Source organism: Ruditapes philippinarum, unplaced genomic scaffold, assembly GCF_026571515.1.
Source record: "Ruditapes philippinarum isolate M1 unplaced genomic scaffold, ASM2657151v2 ctg4260_1_1_1_1, whole genome shotgun sequence".
Lineage (NCBI taxonomy): Eukaryota > Metazoa > Mollusca > Bivalvia > Venerida > Veneridae > Ruditapes > Ruditapes philippinarum.
The window spans coordinates 6,751-32,776 of record NW_026861990.1 but is presented as its reverse complement, the minus strand read 5'-3'; the positions used below and the strand labels follow the sequence as shown (position 1 = coordinate 32,776).

General features: G+C 31.8%; 2 protein-coding genes across 4 annotated transcripts; both read left to right on the top strand.

Annotated features, from left to right (window-relative positions):
- Nucleotides 1-8,626: 8,626 nt before the first annotated feature.
- On the top strand, nucleotides 8,627-14,443 carry LOC132717550 (BTB/POZ domain-containing protein 3-like). 2 transcript variants are annotated; one of them, XM_060701038.1, is made up of 3 exons: nucleotides 8,627-8,777; nucleotides 9,575-9,862; nucleotides 12,537-14,443. In XM_060701038.1, exons 2-3 carry the CDS (start codon nucleotides 9,582-9,584, stop codon nucleotides 13,627-13,629), a joined length of 1,374 nt encoding a protein of 457 aa, XP_060557021.1. In that variant the 5' UTR covers nucleotides 8,627-8,777; nucleotides 9,575-9,581; the 3' UTR covers nucleotides 13,630-14,443. The 2 variants fall into 2 exon arrangements, with proteins under 2 accessions (XP_060557021.1, XP_060557019.1); XM_060701036.1 differs by lacking the exon at nucleotides 8,627-8,777 and having other exon boundaries at nucleotides 9,264-9,862.
- A 4,365-nt stretch (nucleotides 14,444-18,808) lies between these two features.
- Nucleotides 18,809-23,663, top strand: LOC132717552 (BTB/POZ domain-containing protein 3-like). 2 transcript variants are annotated; one of them, XM_060701039.1, is made up of 3 exons: nucleotides 18,809-18,939; nucleotides 19,365-19,771; nucleotides 22,218-23,663. In XM_060701039.1, exons 2-3 carry the CDS (start codon nucleotides 19,482-19,484, stop codon nucleotides 23,137-23,139), a joined length of 1,212 nt encoding a protein of 403 aa, XP_060557022.1. In that variant the 5' UTR covers nucleotides 18,809-18,939; nucleotides 19,365-19,481; the 3' UTR covers nucleotides 23,140-23,663. The 2 variants fall into 2 exon arrangements, with proteins under 2 accessions (XP_060557022.1, XP_060557023.1); XM_060701040.1 differs by lacking the exon at nucleotides 18,809-18,939 and adding an exon at nucleotides 19,012-19,226.
- The last annotated feature ends 2,363 nt before the right edge of the window (nucleotides 23,664-26,026 follow it).

Sequence of the window (26,026 nt, the reverse complement as noted above, 5' to 3'; positions counted from 1 at the left end):
CCACTAAATTGATAATGGATGTGGGTAAAGGTTAATGCCACTAAATATTTTCCTACACACATACGCTTAATTGGGTTCTGCAACGCATTAACAAAAAAAAAGATGAAAAACCTTGGTATTACCAAAAGTTTTTCCATGTTAACACGTGGCCTTTCACCTAATTTTGGTAAAAAATTGTTGTTTTGTGAATTTTCTTATTTTTAATTAACCCTTTACTTAATGAGCACTGTGAAAAATGGCCGTTTTCATTGAAAAGCCTCCTGTTTCAAGTCCAAACTGCTATGAAACTTTGAAAAATACTTCAATACAGTATTTACTGATGAAACTTGGCACAAATGTTTACTGGACCATAGCCTCTGTAACAGCATGGTAAATGTTACGATGGCAACGGGGGACATCTCAAAATTGCCAAAAATCCCTATTTGCATTGTTTTTTTCCATCAAAACTGATTTCAAAGTGCTGCAACTTCTCAATGGATTGAGATAGAGTAAAAGGCTTTTCAGCGTTGGTTACACGTTACCTTACGGTCGGCCTGAGAACACTTTTAGATTGTCATATGCCCAAAATTTTCTTGGCGATGAGAGGGACTGCCGCCCCTTCAAACCCCGGATAAAGAAGGGAGCACATCCCATTTCTGGCAACCCCTTAATATACCTTTTTTATAGGGGGCGGCGCCGAAAAAGTGATCACTTTTTTTCAACATTTCTCAAACGAAAAACAGTGTTTGGCGCCTAAATAGGACATTTTTTATACTGTTTTAGGCCTCAAAGGTGGGGGATGAATTTAAAAGCCTTTCAAACACGTGTGTCCTTTCCATTCATTTTTATTCAGGACTCAGGATGGCTTCGAAAAATAATAACTTTATTCATAAATAACTTGAAAATTCAGTGACCATTTCATGATTCAGCGATTAACAACATATAAAGCTGTGTTTAAAGATTAGATAAGGCGTTTATCATTTACATTTGATCTAATGAAACATAAATTCCTTAACAGCATAAAACAATTTCATGTAATTTAAAACAATACGTTGCTTATGAAGGTTGATTTAGGCCATTAAAAGTACGGTTGCCGAGACAATTACATACCATTATCATTATTATTATTATTATTATTAATAATAATAATAATAATAATAATAATAATTTTTTTTTGCCTGAGGGTTTCAGTTAAAATGTTTTGCTAAAAGTTGCTCTTCAGTTTTTTCACAAAAACACATGGATTTAGAGATTTATTAGTGTCATATTTTACACCAAATTGTAGCTGATGAAATTATCTTTTGGAATATAAACTTAGATTTCTGATAGAGATAGTGATTTTGTAGAAATTTTGCACAAAGTGTTTTTTTCTTTGTCTGTATTGGATTGGATTTACCTGGACATATTTACTTGATTTTACCTGTGTTAAATTGATCAGAGTGAATTATTGGATTAAGTCATACAAAAGATTAACTTCTATATTAATAGACACACTATACAGGATTATACAAAGGAAAACTGTTAACTGATCAGGAGTATCCATCTGCAGGTCAAAGTTTTGAACCTCTTTTCCTGGCCACTAAATTTTTGTTTATAATTGAATACAATATAATAGAATACAATGTCAAATAGAGGACAAGGTCAGACATTGGGTAATACCAAGCATAATCGCCAACAACAACATAACTCATTGAAAGGGAAATCTAATACAGATGAACCACCTCTTAAAAATAAAAGAACTCATTCTGATGTGAGTGAAGAAAGCAATTCTAGTATGATTGGTCTGTCCATTATTCAAACACAACTAGATGAAATGAATGAAAGTCTTAGTGAAGTAAAAAAGAATCTGGAACAAGTTCTTAAAAAGGAGGATATTGAAGCTCTGATTAAATCAACTGTTTGTAACATTATGGATAAACTTGAAAAAAAGATGCGTGAAGATATTGAGAACAAGGTTCAAGAAAAAACAAAACACTTAAATGAAAAAATTGACTCGATAAGTTTTGAAAATCAACAATTGACAGACCAGCTAAAATCTACATCAACAACCCTACAAAAACAGATAAATGACTTAGAAGAACAAATCCAACACAATGAAAAGAGAAGTAAGGATGCTTTGAAAAACTCCAACTATAACGAACAATACTCGCGTAAAAATAATGTAAAAATAATGGATGTTCCAGAAGATGAAGGTGAAAGTAACAGCAACCTGTTGACAAAAGTATGTGATATCTTTGCTACACAAAATGTAGAGTTAGCTAAAAATGAGATCATTGCTTTACACCGTATCCCAACAAGGAAGGGTGGAATTCGACCAGTGCTTATGAAAACCATGAATAACAATGTTAAGTCCAGATTGATGAAAAAAAGGAAAGAAATGAAAAAGATTGGCCATAGACTGGTAGATGATGTCACATCAGCCAACACTGGTTTGATCAACCGCCTACAACTACATTCTGATATAGAAAGTGCTTGGTACTTTAATGGTTCTGTCTATGGAATGACACACACCAAAAATCGCATTAAGTTTGACTTATATGACAACATAAATGAAGTTATTGCTGCATCCAAAGCCCATTCCAACAGTGGAAGGAGATAAAGTGACCTCAGACAGACAAGTATAAACATTGTATATTATAAAACATTTCTGTTTGTTCTGATGTGTTTGTTTTCTGTTTGTTTGAACATGTATTTCTTTGTTTTGTTTTTTCTTTCTTAACAGAAAACAATAATGTAGTTTGTTATTGAATCCTTAGAATTAATATTTATTTTCTAAAGACCATTTAACTATTGCTATGGTCCTTTACAAATTTCATTCTAGTGTTGTTGTTTTTTTTATACATGTGAAGCAAGATTAATCCTACTTTTGGGAAAACCCAGGTAAGCTAAAATGCATAAAATATAGTGCTATTTTTAGAACAATCTAGGTTTTCCAATAAATTTACAGCTATATCCAATTATAGAGTACTCTGCTTTTATAAATCAGTGACTTGTGTGTACTGTTTTTTTGTGTAAAAGATTGAACGTTAATTCATTTTTGTTACAATGCTGTTTATTTTTGTTTTGTTAATATATCATTTTACTTGTATGTTTTTGAGGCTTGAAGTGTTGTTTTATTTGGTTTATATAATACTAGTCAAATGTAGTTGTTACTTGAATTGTATTAATAGACGGAAAGGTATAAATGAATCAATATGCAATGGGTAGTCTCAAAATTTTCTGTTACAATTGCCGTGGTTTAAATGATAGTATTAAAAGACGTGATGTGTTAAATCTTTTTCAAACTAAAGAAGCTGATATACTTTGTCTGCAAGAAACCCATTTTATAAAAGATATAGAAAAGAAAATTTATTCTGAGTGGAATGGTTTATGCTATTTTAGTCACGGAAAATCAAATGCCAAGGGTGTAGCAATTTTATTTAGAAAGAATTTAAATATTAAAATTAATTCAGTTAAAACTGATGATAATGGATGTTATATAATTTTACAGGTATTGTTTGACTCTTCAACTTTTATATTAGTCAATGTTTATGCACCTAACATAGATAGTCCAAATTTTTTTAAAAGTATTTTTGATGATATTGATACCTTTAATGAGAACGACTCCCTAATAATTTGTGGAGACTTTAACCTAGTACAAAATCCTGAATTAGATTATCATAATTATAAATCAAGAAATAATAATATTAAGGCTAGGAATGTTTTACTAGATATTATTGAAGAAAAAAAACTTGTTGACCCATTTAGAGAGTTACATGGTGATGTCAAAAAATATACATGGCGACGCACAAATCCTATACAGCAAGGTAGACTAGATTTTTTTCTATTGTCAAGTGATTTGTATCAATATGTAAGAAAATGTGATATTGATATTAGCTATAAGTCTGACCATTCAATAATATATTTAGATATTTGTTTTGTTCATGTGACTCATGGAAAAGGTTTATGGAAATTTAACAATGCTCTTTTACAGGATATTGAATTTTTGAATATTATTAATGAGAAAATAAATGAAGTAAAATTACAATATTGTTTACCAGTATATAATATTGATTATGTGTTGGATATAAAAAATAATGACATAGAGTTTGTTATTTCTGATGATCTTTTTTTAGAAACGCTTCTTATGGAAATAAGGGGTAAAACCATTTCTTATAGCTCTTTTAAGGTCAAAGAAAGAAATATTTTTGAAAAACAACTTATGGATGAAATTATTTATATTGAGCAAAATTTGACAGATGACAATAAAGAAAAACTTTTACATTTACAGAATGAGCTAAATGAGTTAAGATCCAACAAAATAAGAGGAGCTATGATTAGGTCAAGGTCAAAATGGATAGAATGTGGAGAAAAACCTTCTAATTATTTTTTAAGTTTAGAGAAATCACATTGCACAGAAAAAGTCATACCTTTTATAGAAATGGATGATGGAACATTTATTTATGACCAAAAGGATATATTAGAAAAAACTTGTTCATATTATGAAAATTTATATAATGAGGTAAATTTAACTTCAGAATCAAACATTGATAGCGAACTAAGAAATTGTGTAGTTACTAAGTTGACAAATGATGAATCACTTAATCTTGAAGGTTTACTCTCATATGATGAAGTTTCTTTAACATTAAAAAATATGAAAAATGATAAAAGCCCGGGTTGTGATGGCTTTACAACAAATTTTTCTAAAACGTTTTGGAACAGAATTGGATATTTTGTAGTTAGGGCTATTAATCATGCTTATAATGTAAATACTTTTTCAAGAAATCAAAAACTAGGGACAATCGCGTGTATTCCAAAAGAAAATAAAGCAAAACAATTTTTGAAAAACTGGAGACCAATAACTTTATTAAATGTTGTTTATAAATTGGCATCTGGTAGTATAGCAAATAGAATTAAAGGTGTTTTAGATATTTTAGTGTCAAAAGATCAAACTGGATTTGTTAAAAATAGATATATTGGAGAAAATACTAGATTATTGTATGATATAATGAAATATACTGAAGATAATAATATACCTGGTTTAATTATGATGATCGATTTCGAAAAAGCCTTTGATACATTATCTTTTAAATTTATAGAAAAATGTCTTTTACTGTTTAACTTTGGTCCTATGTTAAGGAAATGGATATCATTATTTTTATATAATACTGAAACTTGTGTTATTCTAAATGGTTTTTTATCTACGTTCTTCAAAGTTAAACGAGGCTGTAGGCAAGGTGATCCAATTTCACCGTATATTTTCATTTTATGTGCAGAAATATTAGCTATTAAAATAAAACAATGTAACGATATTAAAGGTATACATATAGATGGTGAAGAATATAAAATTACACAATTTGCAGATGATACATCACTATTGTTAGATGGTACTGAAAAATCATTAAAAAATGCTCTAAAATTGTTGAATAAATTTTCAGAGATTTCTGGACTAAAAGTAAATTTTGATAAAACCAAAGTCATTTGGATAGGTTCCCTTAAGTACAGTACTAGATCAATCAAGACAAAATGGAAACTTACATGGGGTGATACACAGTTTAAATTGCTAGGTTTGATATTTGATGTAGATTTAGACAAAATGATTGATTTGAATTTTTATGAAAAACTACAAAAGGTAAAAAATAGTATAAGTCATTGGAAAAAAAGAATGTTGACACCAATAGGTAAAGTCACTGTTGTTAAGTCTATTTTACTTCCATTATTTACACATTGTTTTACAAGTTTGCCAACTCCTAGTGCAGTATTTTTAAAGACCCTCAATGATATATTTTATGACTTTATATGGGGAGGCAAGGCAAAAATAAAGCAATCAGTTATGACAAAGACATACAAAGAAGGTGGTCTTAACATGGTTGATATTTATAGTTATATACACTGTTTAAAGATAAAATGGCTTAAAAGGTATGTTAGTAATAGTGATGGAAAATGCTTTAACCTTGTAAAATCACTGTTTAATATTGATAAAATTTTTGATACTGGAAAATTGTTCTGTGATTTGATTATTAATAAGATTAAGAATAAATTCTGGATCGATGTTTTGAAAGCCTATATTGTACTTATTGATAAGCTTAATATAGATGATATTGAACAAGTGCTACATATGCCACTATTTTATAACCATAAATTGTTAACAGGAAGTAATATTTTTTTCGTTAAATCTTTATATGATCATGGATTTAGATTTGTAAAGGATATTTTAAATCAAGATGGAGAATTTTTAGACTTAAGTTACATAGAACAAATTACATGTAAACCAATTAATTTTATACAGTATCATAGTTTGAAATTGGCAATAAAAAGATACACACAAAACCTTAATATTTGTATTCAAAATGACTTACTGTATGTTCAGTATCCTATTATAAGTTGTTACATCAAACCTATTATAGTTGTCAATAGCAATCATAAATATGTTTATGAAACCATAGTAAAAAATATAGAGGTACCAACGTGCCAAGAAAAATGGATATCTTACTTTGGAGACATTTCCCTAAATTGGCAGTTTATATATGGTTATGTATTTAAATGTACCAAAGATTCATACCTACAATGGTTTCAGACAAGAATTATTCACAGAATATTGGCAACAAACTCTCTTTTATTTAAAATGAAAATAGTTAATTCTAAAATGTGCACTTTTTGTGAATGTCAAGAAGAAACACTGATACATTTATTTTGGGAATGCAAAAAGATTCAGCCAATATTTCAGTTTCTGAAAGAAAATATACATAATTTTGATACCTTTTTTAATTGTAAATCATTTATTCTTGGCTGTGAAATAAATGACTATAGATATGATATTTTATTTTTAGAATTAAAAAGATATATATATTTGTCTAAGCGAAAAAAATTGTTACCTACTTGTACTGGTTTTAAAAATAGTTTGAAATTAGCTTGGAATATTTATAAAAATATAAATTTGACAAAAGAAGAAATCAATAGATGGGCAATTGTTAAATCTCTTATTGTGTAACTGAAATAACTACATCAAAATTTGGTTATTCCACTAATATAAAAGAAAACAACTTCAATGCATACAAGATATTTTTTTCAGATGTTAATTTTGCTTTTTTTTCTTCGTTTTATAAACTAAATAAATGATATAGATATTAATCTTATTAATTACATGTATATGTGTTAACTGTTTAATCATTATGAAATGTGATATAATGACATAATGTATATGATTTGTTTGATATATATGTTGAGATGTTTGTATAATTATATGACTTGATTGATATATACATTATGATTGAATTATATTTGCAATACATGTAAGGTATGATGGGGATGCCCTCGACCCCTTCAGACCTATTACGAGGAAAATAAACGGGGTTACCCAGTTGGGGCCTCAAAAAAAAAAAAAAAAAAAAAAAAAATAATAATAATAATAAATAATAATAATAATGATAATAGTAAACAAAAAAAACATGTACGTACATGTACATGTAACTATACTATTAAGCAGCAACAGCAGATCAAAATAACCATGTTAGTATTCAGTAAAACTTGCACTGCAATAAAAAAACAAATAAGAAACAACGTTTTCCTTTTTAAAAGAATAATAATAAAACTAATTTGGAATAAGCCAATAATTTTACTAAAATATAATGCATGTAGCAACACTATATTCATAATATAGTTATGCTACACATTTGTCTTTATTCATATCAATACTTAAATATCTGTGTCGATAATTCTAATCATTTCTAAAATATCCAAGTTGTACAGCATAAGAATATCACTTTTTCAAATCAACCTTAAATAAATAAATTGCAAGCATGACATAGACAATTTACAAATGTATTTCAATCAATTAAGGCTTAAAAGTCCGTGATGGCTGAATAACAGCATATTTACAAGATAACGGACAGTGCATATGTAAACGTACAAAACATCACAATATAGTTATGATTTTACAGGAGATGGTCATAATAACAACTTATTCGCAAGAAAACATTAATTTATGTTTGTGTTTCACTTCCATACTTCATATCTGTAAAAATGATATACGTACCGTTGAACTTTAAACTTGTAGCAAGTAAAACTTATTAACTAGACACCAAAAACAGTAAAATAATACATTTTCTGAAATGCTTATGCATTTGTCTATGGCTGCAGGTAAAAAACATTTACAGTTCCATTTTAAATAAAATAATACATCAATTTTAAAAGATAATTACATATTAATTTTTTGCTACAAAACTATTTATATGACGAAAAAAACTGTTTCAGTGGGTATGTACGTTCTGCTATGATTTTTCTAAGTGAAAGGCATGGAACGTTACCAATATTTTAACATGCAGCAATAGATAAATGGTGTATTATATAAAAGTAATTTTTCACTTTTTGATAGACATGAGTGATATTTCAATGGAGTATACAGGAGCTGCTTATCTCTGTTATCTACATCTCTGGTTTTACATAATGAAATAAATTTAAAAAAAACACCCATTCTCAAATCTCAATGCATATATATACACAAATTAAAGTTTTTTGTCTATTTTAAGTAGGACTAAAGCAATCATTTGCTGGATATTTGATGAAGTAACGATATAAAGTAAACATTTTTTTTGTATTTTAAATATTTTTCAGTGTTAAAGGATGAGTTGATATTTAAAAGCGTTATTTCAATTTTTAATTTCTTCACTATGTATGTCATTACAAGAAATGTATCGGACAAAGCATAAAATGATCATATTAAACCGACACAGAATAAATCAACTGACATACGAGGCAGAATTAATTACGCCTGAATAGACAAGTTATCAGAAAGTCGTTGAAACATGCACACTCTTACAGTAAGTTATGGTATCGCATTAAGATAACTGGATCTATGTATTTGATTGTTAAGTAGTAGGAGCTGAAACATCTCCTGTTTAAGAATAGGAACACATTTGTGAACAATTTGAATAAGATTTTTTTATATCAGACAAAAGATGGCTCTGCCATTAAAGTATGTAAGAACTGGGGAAGGGACGATCGTTCGGTAAGGATTACTTACCGGATGTGCTCATTCGTGACTGAAATTATGCATGGAAGGTCTCATTACTCGTGTGTTTTCCAGGTCTCACCAGTTAGAGTAGAAATTCGGCAAACATACCTTTAATATCAGTGCCGTTATGAATTTAAACCAACCAAACAAATTTCAACATATTTAAATGATATAAATACAGATAGCAACGATCTAAACTTACACCATATTCGAGTATCTATCTGATCAATAAAGATAGCACATAAACATTCCGATATTGTCTTGATTTGTGATATGACTACAATAGGTTATCTCAGGTCACATTCATGTGAGTTTAACAATTGATTTATATGATTTTATTGAGAAAAACAGTGCACACATTTCTTCATTGCTTAGTTATTGTGGTACGTACCTTCTAAGGTAAGGTAAATCTTTTTCATGACACAAATTTACCACGATGTTTCAATTATTTAAATAAATGACGACTTTAAAACTGTAATATTCTAATCCGAAGTTTCATCCTAATATCTTGTCATCATTATGTTTTATTCATTGTTCCTTCTCTTCATCATGATTAATGTCTGCGTACTTTAATTCATTCTTATGGAATAAAAAAATATTCAGGAACGAAATGGAAAATTCCAAAGAACAACCACAACTTCAGAACGCCAACTGGCGACAAGGAAAGACTGTAGGGGCGTGTATGGGTGAAATGTTTGATAGAGGGCTCTGGACAGATGTAGAGTTTCAGTGTAAAGATCATAGCAAAAAAGGAATCATAAAAGCGCATAAAATAGTCCTAGCGGCAAGAAGCCCAGTTTTTGAGGCTATGTTCTTCGGTCCATGTGCTGACGGAAAGAGCGTTGTGGAAGTGAAAAATATCGAATCAGATATATTTCAAGCATTACTGAGGTAATTGAAAGAAATTACTCTTTCCTGAATCAGTAGAGTTTTAGCAAAGATCTTATAAATTAATGATTTTTTTCTATTACATGGTACAAAATATTTGCTCGACTTGCTTGTGAGAACGTTTTGAAGGTTTTACAGATTGCACTATTGCATTGCAGTACACATGAACGAATCTTTAATGCAAGCAGAAAATAAACATAGATATCAATCCCTTTTGTATGCATGCCAGATTGCTACATATAGGTAGACATAAAAAAGAAAAGGACTTTGTTAACGCTTGAAGGCTTATTCAAAAGCAGTTTCACATCTGTCTAATGCATGTTCTCCCAATGTCTTGCAGTGATCACCTTTTCATTATGCAGCATTTAAGTACATTATGGGAAGTAATCAAGTGTATATATACTCAACAATTCTGCAGTTATTATCAATAATCATGTATTCGTTTTCCTATCACCAATTTCATAATTCGTATTCGCCCCCTATCAGCAATTTCAATATTTGTATTAGTTTCCCTATCACCAGTTTCATAATTTATTTTCGCTCCACTATCAACCATTTCATCATTCGTATTCGTTCCCCTGTCAACCATTGCAATATTCGCATTCGTTTCCTTATCAACCATTGCAGCATTCGTATATATTCGTTCCCCATCACCAGTTTCATCATTCGTATTTGTTCCCCATCACACGTTGCATCATTCGTATTCGTTCCCATCACACGTTTCATCCTTCGTATTCGTTCCCTATCACCAATTTTATCATTCGTATTCGTTTCTCTATCACCAATTTCATCATTCGTATTTGTTCCCCTATCTCCATTTCCATCATTTGTATTCGCTCCCTATATACTACCCATTTTATCATTCGTTTACGTTTCCCCACCACCTGATAAATAGCAATCCTACGGTGTCCCATCGCGACACAAACATAACTCGAAATAAAGTTTCCTTTTAAAAGGAAAGGCTTGCACAGTTGTGCCTTCATCCCAACCCTTTAAAATTGTTTTTTTTTGTTTCAATTTATTATCACAATTTTTTTTGAATTACGGTATTTGAATATCATAAAGTGTTTATTTAGTTTTTTTTTTTGTAAAAACGAATATTTTTTGTCAAAACGATTTGAAATCTATTCTCTATTGTATAAAACTTATAAAGAAAATAATCAATCATAAAAATACTAACTATTCTATCATACTGAAAAGGAAACAAGTGTGCACATTTCATTTCCAGAGAAATCATTCCTTTTGGCAGTTGCTAATTTCATTTATATAGCATCTTTATGGACAAGTAAATGCACTAAAATACTTCGTTACGTGGTACCAATTAATAAGCATGTATCAACTATGTTACACGACCACAGATACGATGCGCTAACGTGGTAAGGTTAATGATATGCATGGGCTATTTTTAGATTACCTCACTGCGTTCATTAGATCTAAATATAACTCGATCATGCACTATATTCTGTGTGATTTGGTAAGCAAGACCACCCTTTGGAGAAGTAACCATCCTCTATTGTATCAGGTATATATGTTAATATACGTACCTGATTGTATAAAACTAATACAGACAAAAACAATTATAAAAGAAACTAACTTTTGCGTCTTGAAAAAGAATTGAAACGGAACAATTTCGTTTATAATTTATTACGGTTTAAACCGATAAATCAAGTAAAAATAGAAATCCTATTTATATAAACAAATTGGGATTACCGAAGTAACTAAAATAGCTTAGATTTCCGTAATATTACTTCGTCTGATTCCGCAGTATGACGGAATCGCCCGAATTGTCACGATTGCAATCGGAACTACATCGGCTATAATCATTAAACCGAAGAGTGACGGAAAGGGCCAAAAAGTTGCGATTGGCACGATTGCAGCTGGTTTCTCGTTCAATCATGCACTAACAAATGTAAGCAGGAAACCACCTAACCGGAACAACTTTTCCAAAACAAATGGGCTTGCAGCGTGGCTGCAAGCCAAAAACGAAAACACGAAAAACAGGGAAAAGTCGAAATAACGAAACTACGATGTTGAAAAGTCAGTTGATAGTATTTCGTGCTTTAACCATCACACTTTCGACTTTAATTTCATCCTCGGATTTTCGACCACGACGGTGAACGATCAAAAATATGATGATGAAAACGCGAAATTATAAGGACCATCGTGGTTTCCTGATTCAACTTATTACCATCGTACATTCGACTTTACATCATTGTGGTTTCGTTAATTCGATTTCTCACCATCGTAATTTCGTATTTTCAATGTTTCGAGGTATGTATGTGTTGCAATGGCTAACGTGTCACACTTGATAGTAGATAAGTGAAGAATACCGGGAAAAATAGTATAATTCCGTTCAAACATTTACTCATTGGCTTTGTGTATTGATTTCAATTCAAACTGCAAACTTTCAAGGACACTTTTGTTTTCGTATTTATAAAAGTACATGTATATTCAGAGTTTATTAATAAATTATTAGCTCATAAAGAACGAACTCTGTTTATTTCGCCATGTAACACAATATTAGGCAAGAGTTGAAATGACAATTATCATCGAAATATCACGTAGACATACCGGGTTCTCTACATAAACATGAGTCTGACATAGCAAGTGACGATGATTTTGTAATTGATATGAGCTATTTATATGTGACATGCTTTATTTGAGTATTTTTATTTAGATATATCTACAGCGATACTGTCAACCTTACAGAGGAAATAGTGTTCTCACTCATGGAAACTGCGCACTGCTATCAGGTCTCATGCTTGGTTCAATACTGTGCTGATTTTCTTTGCACAATATTATCACCGACAAATGCTTGCGATATTCTAACACATGCAATACTATATGAGCTCGTAAGCCTCAGAGATATCTGCTGCTCCTTTATTGACAATAATGTAGCGGTTCTTAAGTCAAATGGTTTCTTAGATTTATCGGAAGCAGCACTATTATATATTTTAAAAGGTGATACATTCTACGTCAAAGAGGAAGACATCATAGAAGCGGCGGACAAATGGTCAAGAAAAAAACTGGATGAAAGAGGACTTGAGCAGAATGGTGCAAACATTCGTAAGATTATGGGTCAAGCATTCTACCAGTTAAGAATTCCAACTCTTACAAATAAATCATTAGTTGAGTCCGTTAGCAGAAAAGGATATTTGTCTGTAGAGGAATATTCTGATATATCCGCTTTCATCAACAACGTTGACGGCATCAGAGTCGCTACGAATTCGTGTATTGTACGTATACCTGAGAGGGAATCTATCATATCACATATAACACATGGTATCAAAGAAATCTCTGATCAAATTTCTATAGTGTTTGAGATATGTGTAAAAAAAGACGTCTTACTTAGAACTTTCACATTATATACGTTGAGGCCATCTCACAGCTATTGCCCCAATGGTAGCGTCTTTATGCAGTCAAAATCAGACGATGGAAATCTCCCAGCAAACATGAACTTGACATTGTCTGTGTGTGTGCAGATTAAGACTTTAAAGTTAAAGAAGGTATTTGAAATCCAACAACAGCAACAGAATGAAGACAGCATACATTTTGACCAACCTTTAGTATTAAAAGAAAGTAAAGCTCCTTATCTTGTTGAAATGACATTAAGCTATAAATGTGGAAATGGTATACAAGTCCAAACAACAGGCGCTTGCAAGAACCCGACCTATGATAACACAGATGGCACGATAACAATAAAAAGTTACAGGCGCAAACGACTCTTTGGAATAAAGCGTATCGATTTTCAGAACTTTTCAAATCGTTAAAACAACGACGATTTACAACCTACGCGAGTTAATGAAGAAATAATATCTGTCTCAGAAGTGTCTATCGGTTATTAAACACAGGTTTCGAGTTTTGGTGCTTAGGAATTGACATGCACGAAGGCCGTAGGCCTGAGTGGTTAATTTTCTTTCGTATCAAAACAACGAACCGGTGTTAAATTTGCCTAAAGAAGAAGAAGACAAATAATTATGATATTGAATTATAAATACATTTGATATGATACTAGTAGTTAAAGAATTCTTTTAAAATGAAAAGCACTGCGCACTTTATAATTGTTCATTTTTGCGAAAAATATACGCCTCAGATTGTCGTGGATTCGTCATTATTATAAATGCCATTTTCAGATGGATATTTTATATCAAAGAGAAGTATGTACACTTCATTATTTTCTGTGTTTTGTTCAGCTATGAAGTCCAGTTGTGAAACATTGACTGTAGAATATAGTTTCCAATATTGTTAAAAGAAGAAATTTAGGGCGTTCAGGGAGACATTATTAATATATCAAAACTGTAAAGCGAGTTACATGTATCACGGGGGATGAACTGTTACACGAGGGGAGAAGTTCTATAAGTTCTGATAACTTGTCAAAGAGTTCTTGTGATAAGTGTCACGGAGTTAGTCGGTAACATTTGTATATACTACAAAAACACTCGTCAAAAATGATAATTTTCACCTTTGAAAAGTGAGTTTTAGGTGCTTTATTACACTTTATTGATTAACTTTGCCTAACATATTGTATTATGTGTCAAAAACTAATTCATAGTCCATTTTTCATCGCCTCTTGCTTAAAGAGCAAAATTTCCAAATTATTTGCCTATTCGCACCTATCAATGGCGTGGTTAAACATTGATATTGGTTTAAAGCAGGGGTGTTTCCTGTCTACGACGGCTTTCAAGATGTACATAAATGACTTGAGTGTAAAGCTTGATCATATGAATATAGGAATAAAAGTCGATGGGAAAAAATATGTCACTTTTATACGCCGATGATTTGGTGCTCATCGCTAAAATTGAAACATACCTTCAATCGCTAATGAATGAACTTGCCATCTAGTATTGAGAACAGAATGTGTGTAAACGTTGACAAACTTAAGTCATGCATTTCCGTAACCCATTCAGAAAACAGAGTACAATTTCATCTTCAATGGTAACGAAATAGACTGTGTAGCGCAATATAAATATTTCGGACTGATGCTGATTGAAACTTTAGATTACGTCAAAATAGCAAAATGCGTTGCGCAATCAGTTATTCGTGCTCTCGGTCTCATTATCAGTAAATTCAAACTCATGGGTGGAATGCCGTATGCAGTTTATACTAAATTATTCGACAGTATTGTGTGGCCAGTGATCAGTTACGGAGCAGCAATATGGGGAACCAGAGAATACTAAGCGATAAACTCAGTTCACCATCATGCCTTCAGATTCTTCCTTGGTGTAGCCAAACATACTCCGAACGACGCAGTTACAGGCGGCATGGGATGGCTCCCCCCCTCGGATAAGACAATGGCGATCTACACTCGGACATTGGTTTAGGTTTAGGTTAAATAATATGCCATCGTCAAGACTTTAGAATCATGTATTTAAACGGTCGTATAGTATACGAAAAAAAAACTGAAAAAATTGGTTCTATGAAATAGATACAACTACACAAAAGTGTCTTGAAATATCTTTGTTATTAAACAAATACTATAGTCAGTCTGAGAGATCAAATTTTATGAACTCATTGCAAGACAAACTGTTTTTTGATTTCAAAAAAGATTGGTTAACGAGAATAAATTCAATAAATGGTGTTAGCGGACAAACAAAATGCAACAAATTAAGACAATAAAAACTATTTAAGAAAGAAATAAAACAGAATACTATGTACAGTCAGAAATAATAAAAAGGCATTATAGGGGCGCATTATCCAAATTTAGATGTGGAGTTGCTCCTCTAAAAATTGAGACTGGTCGCTATGAAGCTTTAACAGTTTATGAGAGAATATGTTTGAATTATAGTATTAACATATAAGATGAGCTAGATGTCCTTCTTAAATGCCCACTTTATTCGCAAATAAGAGAGGCGCTTTATATCGACATATATAAAACTAATGACAGATTTCTAATGTACAGTATAGTGATAATGAGAAATTCATATTTTGCTATCAAATGAAAATATTGTAAATATTCAGCCAAAGCATGCTTTAATATATTTTGTGCGAGGCGCAAGTTATTATATAAGGGATAATTTTACTTTGTACACATGTATCATAGTCAGAGTTTGAATATTAGTTAGTATGCGTTTGTTTTATATTTGTAATATAAGTTTTATTGCTTCCACATATTTCAGCTTTTATGAATATTTTAATATTGTTTTAAATGTTTTATTTTATTTATGATCATGCATGTTCTTAGTCTCTGATAATTCTTTTAGATTGGTTTTGTACACGTATTCCTTTTAAAACTGTTATATTTGTTAATGTATGTATAAAAGTGAGACTTAAATAAACAAATTGTCTTGTCTTGTCTTGACTATTGACCTGTTTATTTCTTGTCTTCGTCTGTGACATATATGATTACCTAATTATAATGCAAAATTGCAAACCGAAAGGCCCGGCTAAATATTTATACCTGATTTTTCAAATGTCCTGGAGTTCTTGTGATAACTCTGAAGATGTCCCAGAGTTCTTATGATAACTTTTGTTACTGCCAGGCTGTTTCTTGCGCCTAATCACGGACGTTTTAGCGGTTTTTATTATTCAATAATGTTGAAAATCATTATTAAACGTAGTACGCTCATCCTTTGCACAAAAATGTGGATAAAATGTTGGATAAAATTGAATAATAAAAAACGCTAAAACGTGACACTGGCAGTAACAAATAATGTTTTGACATAAAACAACAGGAATGATTGAATTGTACATGTTTGGCAATTATGATCGGACATCATGTCAATGAAACCTACAAACATAAGCTAATTATAATTATAAACTAATTTATGTCGTAATATCTGTTATCTTAGACACAAATTTATTTTGAAAATAATGTGTTATACTGCTCGGAAATTCCTTTTTAAAGGGAACATGGTGACTTATTTGCTGCTCGATCGATCGATTAGAAATATCTATGTTAGCATGCGTAGAAATATTAGAAAATGTCACTGTTAATAATATATATGACCATCTGCTTTAAGCAACGTATGCATACATTTCAACACTTATAAAGTATTTATTTAATCACTCACTTTTAACTCATAACTCTGAAAGTTGAATCAAAATATACAATGAGGTTTGGAATTATTAGTTCTGTCAAATCGATTTTATTCTTATTCTTTCTCTAAATAAAACACCATTTTAAATTTAGCAAAATAAAAAAAAAATAAAAAAAAATAATAATAAGTACACCATTTACATATTTTTCAATCAAAATGAATAATAGTAATAATAAAGTTTAACATAATGTTGGGCGAATAGATACCATACAATCGTGTAGAACTTATTTACGCGTTGACAAGACGTTAGAGTTTCCAACTTGCATTAAAATATCATTTTGTGGTTTTTTTCCCCTGTTTTTTATGTTTTGGCTTTTAAACACTACCATGCTTTTCCTTTGTATATCTTTATAAACTTCTTGAGAAAAAAAGACTATTACTTAAAAAGACACAAAAAATGTTACTTTGACGGGGATTCCAACCCGAGACCTTTCACTATCTAACCGAATGTGTAATCACCGCATCGACCTTAGCAAATTAAATTATCCTAAATTAAAAACGGTACGTTTTCCTTAATAATTAAAAAAAAACAGGCTTAAAACGGTGTTGATGATAATTTATGTTGACAATCCATTAATATAATGGAATACAATTGAAATTATTTTTGCTGAACAAAATACAAAAAATTGTGTAAAATTTATATTTATTGACTACATCTGATGCCAATCCTTACAATCATGACAAGCTTAGAAATACGCGTTGACAAGTTCGGAAATCATTGAAAACATGAAACAACTGTTTGTAACATTATTATTTCTTTAAATAGTTGCGGAATAAAACTAATGTAATAAAATACCATTATGAATAATTATTTCTCATTTGATAAAAGTTTTTGAGTATTATTTAAGCAGTCACTGCTCCAAGAAAGATAAGTAATCACCATTCGGGAAAACTAACCCCACCCAGTGATTTGATCGAATCCGCTTCAGCGAAGCAAAGAGGGCCACTGTGTAGGTAGGGGGTTTGGTGAGAAATGCCACCACGTCGCTTCCGGTGGCTTGCGAATCCAAATTTGCTGTCATTCAAGGTAATATAACAAATTTAGTGATTTATTGATAATAGCTTAGTAAAGTTCGAAACAAAATCGTAGGCATAAATGTTGGTGTTGCCGAATGAGCATTTATTTCCAATATCTCTCAGAGCCCTATGATTGAAAGACATGTACAAACATGATACTGACTTACGGGAGATTGATTGTCGTAACCGATAAATAAATTAACAATGTTGTGCAAGAGGTTATATAACAGACCGGACAATTAAACCTTAAAATAGACTAAATGGTGCTTTTCCAGGCCCGATTCCACCGGTGGCGGCTAAAGGGGCTAAAGCCTCCTCCCAGACACCCTAGCCTAAAACAACACTGAATGCCTCTAGGCAATTTGTCAACATAATGTCTTAGACTATATTCTCCGGGTCGTGCATACGCTTTTTGTCAGATTACTCTTTGTCATTGTAGAGTCTTCATAATACTGAGTAAATTAGCCTTAGTACGTACTCTTAGTAGATCGAAATATATGTACTGGTGAATTAAAAATTGCCCCATTGAATGTGTGTGGGTTTTTTTGTTGTTGTTGTTTTTTTGTTTATATATTTAGCTAGTTTTAACTCTTTATCCATATATAAATACTGAAGTGTAAGTGATGTAAAATTTTAATCAAAAAGTAATTCTAAAGAATGGCTTATTTAGTGTTTATGTTATTCATTTCTGCATGTCATAAATAAAACATATGGACTCGTCCGATTAGACGGATGAGTCCTGTACTATGTAATTACACGAACAGAAGAAATAATTAAAACAAGCAAAACAAAGCATTTAGATTATACTTGAAATAAAATGTATGATGAGGAATAACATATTTTGTTACTAAACTTTGCTACGTCTGTTCAATGATTTCTGTCGTCTGCTACTAGATACTGTTTGACGTAAAACAAAATAAGATGTCTGCGCCCATTGTACATTCTGAATGCTTTGGACTTCTAGGCGAAGTTCAATATCGTCACGTCTTACTGAGTTTTTAACATTAGAAGGAAGTAAATAATAAAGTAAGTAGGTTTATGTATCTTTTAGCAAGAGTTTTATTTTACTAAAATTGTCTTTTTCCGCACACTTTTTGATAAAGAAAATTTCAAATCACAACTGAATTAGCTCTATTAAACATAATATGTTCGTTTTTGTACTCATGCGTATCGAGACAAAACGTGCATTAAACAACAATACATGTACATCTTTGGATATTTAACACTATTACACTAACAGTATTGTATTTTATTATTGTCATCAAAGGATACTGTTTACGTTCGAATCGATTTTTAAGCAAACTTCTAGTACAGTACGTGGTTTGTGTAATCTTTATGTTTCGTTTTCCGCCTTTTCTTGTTTTCAATATTTAGATAAGTTTTTGTAGTGTCCAATACAATTTTGTTTCAGATTCAGTAAATAAATCTAAAAGAAATATATGTTATTACAGATTGATAGCAGAACTACATGGGGATGATGACGCGGATACATTTTAAAGTACAGTCACTACATTAAAATGTCAAGCATTTAATTTAGTTTAACAGTACCAGTTTTAATAATAATTTGGATGGCAGATGCTAGCAAAGAGTGTGTTATGCATGAAGTAAGGAAATACTGGCAAGACGGAAAGAATCTAGGACAATGCATGTTGGAAATGTTTCAACAGGGTCTCTGGACAGACGTCGTATTTAAATGTATGGATCATGACAAAGGGGAGGAAGTGATTAAAGCACACAAAAATGTGCTTGCATCTAGAAGTTCCGTATTTCAGGCGATGTTCTTTGGTCCCTGTGCTGACACAACAGATGTAGTAGAGCTTAAAGATAGAGAGAAAGAAATTCTACATTTATTCCTTGTGTAAGAACTTTTCATTTTTCTCCCGTGTGTAAGAACTTCTTTTTTGTTCTCATTTATATGAGAACATCATATTTCTTACTTATTTTTCTTTCTTGAGTAGGAACTTCTCCTTTTCGTCCTTGTGGAAGAACTTCTTTTTTCCTGGTGTTCTTCCTTGTGTAAGAACTTCCTTTTTTGTTTTTCCTTGTGTAAGAACTTTTTTTTGTTTGTTTTTCCTTGTGTAAGAACTTCCTTATTTTCTTCCTTGTGTAAGAACTTTTTTCTATGTGTAAGAACTTTTTTTCCTTTTGTAAGAACTTTCTTTTTCTTCCTTGTCTAAGAACTTCTTTTTTCCTTGTGCAAGAACTTTTTCTTACTTGTGTAAGAACATTTTATTTTTCTTCCATGTCTAAGAACTTTTTATTTTTTTCTTCCTTGCGCAAGAACTACTTATTTTTCTTCCTTCTGTACGAACTTTTTTCCTTGTGTAAGTTCGACTTCTTTTTTTGTTCTTCGTTGTGTAAGAACATCTTAATTTTCTTCCTTGTGTAAGAATGTGTAAGAACTTTTTCCTTTCTTGAGTAAGAAAATATCATTTTTTCTCACTGTTTAAGAACACCTTATTTTTCTTCCTTGTGTAAGAACATCTTATTTTTCTTCCTTGTGTAAGAACCTAAATATTTTGTCACTTTTAGGATTGGTGAATGTCCGTCGTCCGTCGTACGTCCACAATTGCTTGTGAACACTCTAGCGGTCGCATTTTTGCCTCAATCATCATCAAACTTGGTCAGGATGCTTATCTAGTTGAAAGCTCAAATGAGTTCGAACATGGGTCATCTCGGATGAAAAACTAGGTCACAAGAGCTAAAAATAGAAAAACCTTGTGAACACTCTAGAGGTCACATTTTTGATTCAATCATCATCAAACTTGGTCAGGATGTTTGTCTAGGTGATAGCTCGGATGAGTTTGAACATGGGTCATCTCGGATGAAAAAGTAGGTCACAGGAGCTATAAATAGAAAAACCTTGTGAACACTCTAGTGGTCACATTTTTGAACCAATCATCATCAAACTTGGTCAGAATGCTTGTCTAGTCAATTGCTTGGATGAGTTCGAACATGGGTCATCTCTGATGAAAAACTAGGTCACAGGAGCTAAAAATAGAAAAACCTTGTGAACACTCTAGTGGTCACATTTTTGACCCAATCATCATCAAACTTGGTCAGGATGCTTGTTTAGATAATAGCTCGGATGACTTCGAATATGGGTCATCTCGGATGAAAAACTAGGTCACCGGAGCTATAAATAGAAAAACCTTGTTAACACTGTAGCGGTCACATTTTTGCATCAATCATCATCAAACTTGGTCAGGATGCTTATCTAGTTGATAGCTTGAATGAGTTTGAACATGGGTCATCTCGGATGAAAAAGTAGGTCACAGGAGCTATAAATAGAAAAACCTTGTGAACACTCTAGTGGTCACATTTTTGAACCAATCATCATCAAACTTGGTCAGAATGCTTGTCCAGTCAATTGCTTGAATGAGTTCGAACATGGGTCATCTCGGATGAAAAACTAGGTCACAGGAGCTAAAAATAGAAAAACCTTGTTAACACTCTAGTGGTCACAATTTTGACTCAATTGTCATCAAACTTGGTCAGGAAACTTGTCTAGGTCATTGCTGGGAATAAATCGAACATGGGACATCTCGGATGAAAAACTAGGTCACAGGAGCTAAAAATAGAAAAATCTTGTTAACACTCTAGTGGCTACTGTTGTGATCCAAATATTCTGTTAATTGGTCTGAAAGTTTGTTTTGATGATTTCTAAGTCAAGATCGAACATGGGTCATCTTGGATGAAAAACTAGGTCACACCGCCCAAATATGGAAAAACCTTGTTAACATTCTAGTGGTCAAATTTTCGACTCAATTATCATCAAACTTGGTCAGGATGCTTGTCTAGGTAATTGCTTGGATGAGTTCGAAATCGCATGTGAAACTAGGTCACCGGAGCTAAAAATAGAAAAATTTTGTTAACACTAGTTGCTACTGTTTTGATCCAAGTATCCTGGAAATTGGTCTGAAAGTTTGTTTTGATGATTTCTAGGTCAAGTTTGAATATGTGTCACCTGGGTAAAAAACTAGGTCGCACTGCTCAAATATGGATAATCCTTGTTAACACTGTAGTGGTCACATTTTTGACTCACCTGTCATGAGACTTGGTCAGAATGCTTGTCTAGGTAATTGTTTGGATGAGTTTGATAAGTCAGGTGAGCGATCTAGGGCCATCATGGCCCTCTTGTTTGGTATTGTTGTTGTTATTTAAGATCACAATATTATATTTTTTCTAAAAAAAAATGTATTATTCTATATAGTCTGTGAATATTTTGATCATACTTTGGTGCCAAGTTAATAATGAATGATTTAAAAAAAACAACATTAACATAATCTGTTTGTCTTTCACAGGTACATATACAGTGACTCGATTACGTTAACAGAAGGTACTGCTTTTGCAGTTTTGGAAATGGCTCATTATTACCAGGTGACAAATCTTGTTATGTTATGTTCAGAGTTTTTAAAAACTGTATTAACAGCAAGTAATGTATGTGAAACTCTGACGTTAGCAAGGTTTTACAACCTGTATGGCCTGAGAGACGCATGTTGTTCCTTTATTGATAGTCACGCACAAGACGTTATACAAACGGAAAGTTTCATGAACATATCTGAAGATTGTCTTTTATATATTCTTAAAGGGGATACACTTTATGTTGAGGAAGAATACATTTTAGAAGCAGTGGAAAGTTGGGCACGCAGAAAATTGGGAGAGAAAGATGTGGCAGTGAGCGGTACAGATATACGTAAACGTATCGGAGAATCGTTTTACTTTTTGAGACTGCCCACAATGTCTTCTCAAACGTTGCGCGAGTCAGTAAGCAGAAAGGGATATTTTTCTGTTGAAGAATATGCAGATATTGCGGCATTTATTAACAAAGCCGAAAATATATCCGTTACTACTAACTCATGCATAGCAAGAGTACCAGAACTTGAAACAGTGAATGTAAATAACCAAGATGGAGAAACAAGATACTTCAAAAATCTTCATATTTCTTTCGAAATTACTATGCTTAAAAGTGCCTTCTTGTCTCGTCTTGATCTTGGTGAAATCAATCCGTATTTGGTCAACACGCAAGATATCTATACTGATGAAGGGAACACAAGTAATTTTGCTGGGGAAGTCCGTCACGGCAATTCCTTTAAGGATGCGACAATTGATTTCGATTCTTTCTTTCGGAAGAAAGTCTTAAGAATTTCAACCCTCGATCGTCCGAGACATCGGAATTACTACGTTACCGATATGTATAAATTTGTCGGTTCGAATTACCGATGAATTTATGTTTTTTCCTTTCGGGAAGTATCAGTGTCAATGACATTGGCGTTGGAGAGGAATTCAAAGTGCAGCAATTTAATGCAACAGATACTGAAGTAAATCTAACAAAACCTTTATTTTTAGAGAAAAGGAGCGCTCCGTATATTGTTAATATCAGCATCAGATACAGCTGTAGCAATGAATTAGAACTTAAAGCCACATGCAGTGCAAACAAGGAACTTGTTACTAGTGGCACAGGAATGATTCACATTCAATGTGTATCTACATATGATTCAGGAATCAAAGGTATCGGGTTTAAACACGTCTCCAGCCGTGATAAATCGAATCTTCAACCCGTACCTGAAACGGATGAAGAGAATGTAATATAGATGATACATGTAAAAAAGCAATGAGCAAAAAAAGCCCTCGAATAAAATCATAAATTATATCAATGAGGAGTTTGTACAAAGAATTACTTTATATTTTTTTGTTTGATATGTACTTGATATAAATGTTTACAAAATTAAATGTATGTACTTTTATGATATCAATTTTGTTGCCTTCAAATTCGATCAGGTTCGTAAAATAATAAGACTTTCTAGTTGACCAATGCTGAGATATTTTGATGTAAAAATATACTCAAAGTCAATTTGTTCGTTTGAACAATGCCAATATTGTGATCAAGTAAGCATACAGGCTTTTCAGTAACCAAGTGCTAAATTTTCTTTGCAACTAAAGTATTATATATCAGTCTAAATATGCACAGAAAAAAAAGAGTTAAACACCTTTATAAATGGCCGATTGTTTTCGAGCAGTATTATATGCATGCAATTTTTAAAAAAAAATGTGTCGTTCAAATTCAACATATAACTCGCCACTTCATATGACCATTGTTAGACAGATATACGATACTTGCGGCTTAAAGACCCAACCTAGGTATAAAAGGGAGGTAATGGCTGGTGGGTGGTTTCCCTTGATTTTTTAACTGTTTTCAGCTCAGGGACAGATTTTTTAAAATATTTGCAGTTTAACAGTGTTTTTACCAAAGAAAAAATTCCTAAATGAAGCTTAGTTATTTATTTATCAGTTTAGATAAGAATTTTGAAAATGTATGAAGAAATAGGTTCTTATAATTTCAAAACAATTGATAACAGAAATTCAAATTTGAACTAAGGGGAGGAGTTTATTATGTAAATAACCATGTGACCACATTGTTTGTAAACAAAGCAATGTGATCACATGGCAATCCATGCACATGCAATATGGACATCAATGTGTTACTTACTTGATATAACAGTTTTTCTGAGTTTTGCCATAAAATCCAAATTTGAATCTTACTAATTGTAGTTTATTTTATTAAAAGTGCATAAATCCAGTAAATTTCACAATGAAAAGAAACAAAAAAAAACTTTTTACTCTTGGTTTGTATTTCTCACTCTTGTAAGTTATCAAATTTACAGTACATTATATTCAAGTAATAAATTGTACTTTTTCAATTTTAATGGCTAAGGTCACCAATAGTGTCCAGTGTAGGGTTGTCCTGGTGGATTAGGATACCTTTCCCTTACTAAGTTTAAAACACAATTGGGCATTATGTCTCGTTGGACAAAAACAGTGCTCTCATCATTTCTTCCAAGAAGTCGAGCTTTTTTTCTCAGGTACTTTCTTTTACGCCAAGCATTTCTTCTTTCCAACATTGACCAAAACTTTTTGTATCTGATTTTTCTTGAAATCCTATTTGTTGGTTTTTGGCCTTGACCCCTTTCCCATCCAGGACTGTTCATTCACAGTTACACACAAGGAGAACAAAAACAGTATTCACATGAACTATCATCTGTATCTGTGGAATCAGAATCAGAAACTGATTCTCTATTTTCCACTGATCTTTGCCTTGTATCAGTACTTGTTCCAGCTGTCTCTTTGTCAGTGCTATCTATATGTCCAGTTTCCTCTGATATGTTGTGAGCTTCGTCAGTGACCTCATTTCTCTCCTTTGTTGGTGAAACTGTTATAAAATCCCAATTATTGTGGTTGAAAAGAGCTTCGATTGTAAGTTTTTGCTCTTCAGTGACCAGTAACGACAAAAAAAAACGTATCCATTAAGATTAAAAACACAAGTTATCAATGAAAGCACAAAGCAAAAATATTTTCCCAGCACAATAAAAAAAATATTCCCACCTAAACTGACTTCTAAAAATATAGTAGATACAAAATATGTAAGGTATGGAGGGTACACATGAAGTCATGTTTATTATTTAATATCATTATGTTTATAACCTAATGATATCAACTTTGAAAGTAAAGATTTTTTTTATATTGCCCGTTTTAGAAACTCTGCACTAATTAGATGATGTATTAAAAACAAGACCTTACAATACCTGTCACCCCCCTTGTATAGTAGTGCTGTGTGCCAATTAAACACAGAAATGTTATATTTTGTTTATCTCTGCTGATAGCAGCAGGACAATACACTTTCTGAATAGTCTAAATAATATATCAAAAAGCATTCTAAATAACTAAACACATTGTATATGGAAAAATGGAGGATAAAGGTCAAAAGAGAAAATATTATAAGGATAATCCAATTTCTGTTAAAAAAACGAAATCAGGAAAGAAGAAAAAAAATTTTATTGAAGGCAAAATTGGATTCATGTGTCAAAATGAGCAGGAAAAAGCAGGATATTATGGACTTTGTTAGAGATATAAAATCACATTTTAGGTGAGGGAAATCCTAACAATGTAACATCAAAACAGTTATTTTTAGAAGTTTTTAGTTCGTACAAGGCTCGATATATTGAGACCAATCAATCAACATCTGAGAGCCAAGAGAAACAAAAGAGTGACAGCTATTACGATACTTCGTTTCAAAGCATTGATGAAGATGACTATGGTGAAGAACAGTTCTTTC